The following is an 8,283-nucleotide window of genomic DNA, read 5'->3' as shown; positions in this document are numbered from 1 at the left end:
AAAAAGAAAAATCAATGACACTCATGCCATATTTGTTTAATATGATGTTTTGTTCATAATAAAATTTTTGCATTGATTTTTAAATATTATTTACCTTGTTTACTAATGTTTTTGGTGCCTCCTTAACTTTTGTACCTAAGGAGAGTGGCTCACTCACATTCACCCTAGTTCTGGACTTGCCTAGTGACAACCTTTTCTGTTGCCAAAGTTCCTTGCACTCATCATCCCAGGAGTATTCCCTGGGCTATCCTACCCTGTGAATTTGCTCACACTAGTCCCCTTTCCTGAAAAGTTTTCCCATCATCTTTCCACCCCAACCTCTATCCAAACTAACTGTCACTTCCTCTGGAAAGTCACTCCTGATTCACCCCATGTAAGTAATGTTGCCTACATTGAATCCCCATGGCATCTTACCTACATCTTGCTTTAGAGTTCAGGCCTTGTTTTATTATAGGATGTATACTTATCTATTAGGCTGCACATTCCTTATAGACAGGCATTGTGGGTGGTTTTTTTGAGGGCTTTGTTTCATTTTGTATCTCTTGCTCTTTGTTTAGAACTCTTAGTACAATGATGAATCAATGAACTATGTGGTCTTACTTTCTCTTATTTCTCATTTCCTTTTCTAAATTGGGACACGTTGAAATTCAATGACTTAACAAAATACCTATGAATTTGGGGCTAAAAATACTTCAGTGTCAAAGATGCAGAGAGCTGGCAAAGGTCATGCCAACAAGAACTTGCCAATTTCTCCTCTGGGCAACATCCCAGGTGATTGTTTCCCCTATAATTTCATTTGCTTTTAAGGAGAAAAAAAGGGGGAGACCTAATAAAACACCTGATTCACATGGAGGGCAAACTGAGAAGATGTGCTGTGTCTTGTTGAGGTCTCTGTAGAGTCCCCAGTGTGTCCTCCTGCAAAGCCTTGTGTTTGCAAAATACCCCTCTTCTAAGATATGGTTACGTTGATGAGGATGGCAACAGGCACAATTTTTGATGTTGTTCTGTTTGGAGAAGTTAAAGCAGAGGTATCTCACTCCTCAAGGGACTGTGCAGAACTGGGGCTCAGGGCTTTTAGACTATACTCAGTGTGTCTTATACTCTACTCAGTGTGTCTTAGGGCTTTGGGATTTGGGACTGGGAGTTGAGATTACCATAAGCAATAATTGCCTTTCATTAGAGACCACTTTAGCCATCAATTGGGGACTTCAGAGCTTTTGTAGCAACTATTAGTTTCTTCTCCATGAGGGAATTGTGTTGGGGCCAGGAGCCCATAGGAAGAGGCTGTTCTCCAACATCTGCTATTCCATCCTGCACCTGCACAAAACCCAGAGTGAGGACTGCATCTTAACCAGATTGCCAGGTCATGGAAACGGAAATATGAAGGAAACACATAGAAAAAAGTGTTTGACAGATTAGTGTTGAGAAAGATATGGTACAGTATTCAAGCAGCTTTGACATTATTGTCCCCATGTTGATTCACTGAGGGGAGTGTAGGAGGAGGTGGAAGGGCACAGAGGCCCCAAGTTACCCAAGAGATTAGGTAACTTGCTCATCATTGTAACTGAGCAGGTATGGGAGGACAAGAACCACCCAGACCAGTGGTTCTCCCCTACACACTTGACCTTTAGCGACAAAGGAAAATTAGTGGACAAAGAGAGAAGAGGACTTGCCGGGTGAAGGTGAAGTGGAATTCAGGTGAGAAAACTGATCCAGTTCTTTTGATTTATGCTCAGTATGGATCACCAGATCCAATTTCTTTTATTTTTCATTTTCCCCAATATGTCAGTCCAACACTGGAATAGCTGCCAAAGTCTAATGCTTTAAAGATGATCAAATATCTTCTTTATCCTGCAACACTGCAACTCTGCCAAAGGACTTCTGTCCATTAGCACAAAAGTCTCCATCAGCCTTCAGATATGAATAGACTGCAGAGCTGCTGTTCACGCTTGTTTACTTAAAGGCAGACATTTCCTAAGTCCTGCTGGACTGCTGGAGTAGATACGTAATGAATGTAAACTTCTTTTATAAGATGAATAGTGCTTCTGTGGTAGTGTTGTTCCTAATGACAGTTCCACCATGTACTGGTACAATGTTGGGCCCATTACTTAAACTCTTATTGTCTCAGTTTCCTTATCTATAAAATGAGGAAAATAAAAGTTCTTACCTAAAAAAGTGGTTGTGGGGATTAAATGAGTTAATATGTAAATCACTTAAAATAGTTTTGTTCTATGTGTTTCTATTATTTAGTACAACACTAGTTCTTATAAAATTTATTTTTGGCAAACTAAGAGGCTATAATACAGCAGCTTTCTGTTAAGTAAGGACATTGGTAGGTTGAGAATGGAAATATCGAACTAAATGAAATAGGAATTTTTAGGGGTGAAATAGGCAGATTTATGGAATTTTTAAAATTAAGGGGGTTTATGGATAAAAACACAGGGCTATAGAGTTGCAAAAGGGTACATTTCCATAAGACAAGGAAGTTGGGAGAGGTAGCAGTTGCATTTCCTTAAGACAAGGCAACTGGGAGTAGCCAAAGGTCTATATTTACACAATAAAGAAGAGGACCTTACATGTCCCATGTGAGGTTTGACCTTTGAGCTCTGGAGCTACTATAGTGAACAAATCAAAGGGAATAGTGGCCAATCGAGGCACAAAAACTGCAGCCTTTATAAACCGGGAAAAAGGAACTTGGTGCGACTCTTTCCCCTTCCCCACGTGGGAGTCTCTGCTGTGAGATTCTTTCCCTCCCAACTTGGGAGTCTGTACTTGTTCTTCAATAAATTTCCATCTTTGCTATACCATCTTCCACCCGTGGTTTTATTCTTTGACTCCGACGGACAAAGAATCTGGGGAAGCCATCCTGCCCAGGGGAACACTGTGTGTTCCAGTCCAGAAATCCCGTATCATAAAGATGGCTATAACCTTCACAAATGTTGATTGATTTTAATGAGTTTTTATACTTCAGGCATTTTTTTTTGTTTTTAAATATTTTCATAAAAATAAAAATAATCACTGGAACATTTGTACAGTACCTTTGCTTTTGCAAGTTGCTTCATATCTCATTTGATAACTTAATTCCACAAAAACATATGGAACCCTGACTATGTGCTGAGCTCCAAGGCTCATACCCTGACCAGGGAAGACAGACTTAAGAGAGACTTCTTGTGGGCAGTACAATCTTAGCTGAGGTTTGAAGGTTGTATAGGAGCTAGGCAGGACCCTGGGGATGGGCAAAAGAAGGTGTTTCAGCAAGAAGGAGTGACTTGTGAGATGTGAGAGAACATAGGGGATTAGAAAGCACAGAGATGTGAGAGAACATAGGGGATTAGAGAAGCTGCAAATAATTTAGAGTGACTAGAGAGGGTGGGGTGTGAGTGTGAGCAGTGAGAAGTAAGAAGGAAACATGAGGAAGTAAGTAGGGGGCAACTCATGGAGGGAATTCCCTGACATGTCAAAGAGTCTAAGTAATATTTTAATCTTTCTGGGGTGCCATGATTGAATTTTTAACAGGAGAGTGAGATGTGATCAAATTAAAGTTTTAGAAATATCACTCTAGTCACAATTAGGAGCAAGCATTGGCAAGAAGCAAGTCTGAAGGCAGAAAGAGCTGTTAGTTATATGGCTGTGGTTTTGATCTAGGCAAGAGATAAAGAAGATTTGAAATAATAGAGAAGCTGTTGTCATAAAGGAAAGGGGACAGAGTGCTGAGATGGATGTTTCCATGGTAGGCAGGATTTCATGTACCACCCCCTAATGGAGCAATAGGAAAATTTTGGTTAAGAGATGAAATACTGTCATTTGAAACAACATGGATGGACCTTGAGGATATCATGCTAAGTGAAATAAGTCAGGCCAAAAAAGTTAAGAACCATATTATTTTACTCATATGTGGGATATAAAACTGAAAGCAATAAATGAAAAAACAAGAAAAACAAAAACTCATAGATACAGACAACAATATGGTGGTTACTAGAGGGAAAGGGGTTTGAGAGGTAGTAAAGGGTAAAGGGGGTCAAATATATGGTGACAGAAGATGATTTGACTTTGGGTGGTGGGCACACAATGCAATATACAGATCATGTATCATAGAAATGTACACTTGAATACTGTATGATCTTATTAACCGATGTCACCTCAATAAATTTAATTTTAAAAAGAGTGGTTATCTGAGTCACAAGGGCTCACACAGTTAGTTAGTGATAAGGGTGGGAGAATATGTACTCTTATTCTAAAAATGTCTGCCTGTATTGGTTTTCTTGATATACTAAAATGACTTCTTGTCAGAGAATTTCCTTAAAGGTAAGAGCTAAGCCCAGTCATCTCTGAAGCCCCACACAGCACCTGGCATATTTTGTCCATAGTACATGTTTAATAAAATGTTAACTAGAAATGCAGTTAAATCCTATTTATAGCTTCCTAACTTGCTTCTCATCCAGCCCTCTCAGGTTCCTCTGACTCCATGGCAAAGAAGAACCTCACTTTAGTGACCGAATTCCTCCTTATAGCATTCACTGACTATCCTGAACGGGCACTCCCTCTCTTCCTCCTCTTTCTATTTATCTATCTCATCACCTTATTGGGGAATGTGGGCATGATTATCCTGATCCATGTGGACCACCGGCTCCACACCCCAATGTACTTCCTTTTGAGTCACCTCTCTTTCATGGACATCTGCTATTCATCTGTCACCGTGCCTCAGATGATGGCTGTGTTGCTGGAGCTCGGGGCAACTTTATCCTACACACGCTGTGCTGCTCAGTTCTTCCTCTTCACCTTCTTTGGATCCATTGACTGCTATCTTCTGGCCCTCATGGCTTATGACCGCTATGTGGCCGTGTGCCAACCCCTACTGTATGTTACCATCATGACGCAGAAGGCTCGTTTGTGTTCTGTGGCTGGAGCTTACATTGCTGGTCTCCTCAGTGCCTTAGTGCGGACAGTCGCAGCTTTCACTCTCTCCTTCTGCGGAACCAATGAGATCGACTTTATTTTCTGTGACCTCCCTCCTCTTTTAAAGCTGACCTGTGGGGATAGTTACACCCAGGAAGTGGTCATTATTGTGTTTGCCATTTTTGTTATCCCTGCCTGCCTGGTGGTGATTTTGGTGTCCTACCTGTTTATCATCGTGGCCATTATGAGGATCCCCTCAGCTGGAGGCAGGGCCAAGACCTTCTCTACTTGTACCTCCCACCTCACTGCTGTGTCACTCTTCTTTGGCACCCTCATCTTCATGTACCTGCGGGATAACTCGGGCCAGTCCTCAGAGGAGGATCGGGTGGTGTCTGTGTTCTATACAACTGTCATCCCCATGTTGAACCCTCTCATTTACAGCCTGAGGAACAAGGAAGTGAAGGAGGCCCTGAGGAAGATTCTCAACAGAGCCAAGTTGTTCTAACTATCCCCAACCTTGGGCAATCCTGAGAATCACCTCTATAAGTGCCAGCATTCTGGTTACATTGTTTATAGCACACTCAATGTTTAAATGAATATGCCCTGGTAAAAGGACCAGAAATTTTAGTTTTAGAGAGAGAAAGGGAGAAAAGAAGAGGCAGCCTCAGAAGAGAGATTGTGGTGAGAGCTTTAACTCCCAGGAAAAATGACGAAAGCATCTGAAATTAAATCCTGTGTAATCCAGGTGTGGCATACTTCACAGGTCTATGACTATAAAACACAATTACATTTTTTTGAAAAATTTTCCATTAAAAATTTCCATAATAGACATATTGAAATAAACCCAGCTGGCGTGGCTCAGTGGTTGAGTGTCAACCTATGAACCAGGAGGTCCCGGTTCGATTCCAATCAGGACACATGACGGGGTTGCAGGTTCAGTCCCCAGTGTGGGGCATGCAGGAGGCAGCTGATCAATGATTCTCTCTCATCATTGATGTTTCTATCTTTCTCTCCCTCTCCCTTCCTTTCTGAAATCAATAAAATATATTTTAAAAAATATTGAAAATAATGTACAGTGAATCCCCTAAACTCAATACTTAGATTTTGCAACTGCTAATATTTTGTCATATTTGTCTTACCACATATATAATCTATTTATTCATTTATCCAGCCAACAAATCATCCATCAATACGCTTTACTTTTTGATGCATTTCAAAATGAATTGTAGATATTGGTTTTAGTACTCTTCATCCCTATATACTTCAGAATAATATCATCAATTAGAATTCAACATTTAGGTTACATTTATTTTTAATGATTAAATTAAGGTAGTAGTCTGATGGTCCAGTTAATAAAGCTCACTCTGCTCAAAGTATTTTTCAGACTCTTGTACTAGTTCACAGCGATGCCTCCTTTGAATCAGTAAAAAAATGTCCACAATAACATGTCTGTGAATTACTATCTGGATGGAAATATCTCTGTTCTTTCTTCTTCTCCATCTGTTCTATTGCCCACTCATCACATGGTTTTCCTGAGACTCCACTTGGCCAATTTATACCATTACCACTGCTCATAATAGTATCTGCAGTGTCTGTTCTGCAGATATTGACAATCTACTAGTATATTCTTAAAGCTTTTGTTCTTGGGGAGGCAGAACATTGCTGCATTCCACACAGAGGTGGGCAGGAGGGAATCCTGGCCTGAACAGGGTCGCTGTGCTCTGCAAGGTTCAGCCTGTGTCCAAAGCCTCCCAGAACCTGATGGCTCACTTCTCTAATTGTAGGTGCCTCAATCAAACCCAAGGTACTGGAAGGAACAGGTCTCATCTACTCATCATTTTCTGTGCTTTCTTTGATCATAATTCCTGGAACTCAAACTCCCTTTCTTCCTGTTCCTTGCATTAGCAAAACACATGATCCCAGGTATGTGAATGATATAAACCCTCAGCAGCTTATTTCATCTGGGGATGAGGTGAGGTAGGTTCACTATTATCTGTGAAGCAGAACTGCCAGGCTCAGCCATTGGACTCACTTCACAACTGAAGGAAAAGTCTTTCTTTAAAGGAAAGATGGACTCATCTTCCATAGCTCTCAGGGGATCCATCTGGATGGATGGATGGTGCTCCCCCGCTGGTCCCCTCCCAGCTCCTTTCCCAGTAGGAACCATTGTTCTTGAGGCAGCCAGTCTGACAGAGACTTAAAGGAGCCAGATTCTGAGATGAGTCATCAGGAGATGCCTTTTCTTGGAATGGTTACTGCTTTGCTCTTTGGCATTTGGACAATTGCTGAGATTTTTTTAAAGCTGTGCTGCTTAAGTGGCATCCTTCCTTAGAACTTTAGTTCTGCAGCATGCTAATCTGCTTTCAATGAAAAAAAAGTAATTTGGTCAAATATTTTTGATAAATAGTGGGTTAAAGAAAGTTAACAAGATTTCTTCATTATAGCACTTTATAGATCCTTTAAAATGATGATATGAAACATGATTTTCTATGTGGGGATATAATATGCAGTGATTTTCAAACTTATAAGAACAATAAATTTATTATCTACCTAAGGCATCTGGGGAAATAAGACTTTGCAAGGTAGGAGCCCTTTGTGGTGGTTCTCAACCCTTATGCAATATCCCCAGATATTGTAACTATCTGGGGATTAAAAAATATTTATGTCTGGTTTCTACACTCAAACATTCTGACTTAATTGTTAAGGGGTACATTCTGAGTCTTGGGTTTTTTTTTGTTTGTTTGTTTGTTTTTTAAATTCTCACTTGAGGATATTTTTCCATTAATTTTTAGAGAGAATGAAATAGAGAGGAAAAGAAATAGAGAGAAAGAAATATTTATCTGAGAGAAATACATCAATTGGTCGCCTCCTGCATGTGTCCTGACCAGGGCTGAGGCCGGGGAAGAGCCTGCAACCGAGGTACATGCCCTTGACTGAAATTGAACCCGGGACCCTTCGGTCCACAAGCTGATGCTCTATCCACTGAGCAAAACCGGTTAGGACTGAGCCTTGGATTTTCAAAGCTCCACAGCCCAGGTCATTCTGATTTGCATCAAAGTTGAGAACCAATGCCCTTGGGGCTTCTTGTCTTGTGTCATTCTCTGAATAGGCTTAGTCAACAGACCACTGACCCAGTTCAAGTCATTGTTTTATGAACAAGTAGCTGCACAACCCACTCTGTATTTACATTTTAAAATTTAAAATACAGAGAACCATCAAGCCCACCCTGACTATCTTAAGTCTCCTGTGAGGAAGGAAGGTGCTAATGGGACTTGGAAGGAATCATGGTCTTCAAGAGCACAGCTTTAATTTTTTTGTTTACAGCACAACGCACAGGAGGTCAAGCAGAGTTAGAGCTCCTGAGAACACTTCCCAAGGCATTGTCTC

At 40.7% G+C, this 8,283-nt stretch overlaps 1 protein-coding gene across 1 annotated transcript; it reads left to right on the top strand.

The window, feature by feature from the left end:
- The first annotated feature begins 4,465 nt into the window (after positions 1-4,465).
- On the top strand, positions 4,466-5,401 carry LOC102252884 (olfactory receptor 9Q1). Its single transcript, XM_005884788.2, has one exon. The coding sequence runs from the start codon at positions 4,466-4,468 to the stop codon at positions 5,399-5,401; it is 936 nt and encodes a 311-aa protein (XP_005884850.1).
- The last annotated feature ends 2,882 nt before the right edge of the window (positions 5,402-8,283 follow it).

Source organism: Myotis brandtii, unplaced genomic scaffold, assembly GCF_000412655.1.
Source record: "Myotis brandtii unplaced genomic scaffold, ASM41265v1 scaffold854, whole genome shotgun sequence".
Lineage (NCBI taxonomy): Eukaryota > Metazoa > Chordata > Mammalia > Chiroptera > Vespertilionidae > Myotis > Myotis brandtii.
Note: the sequence above shows the minus strand (reverse complement) of the source record. Positions and strands in the feature narration are given on the sequence as shown.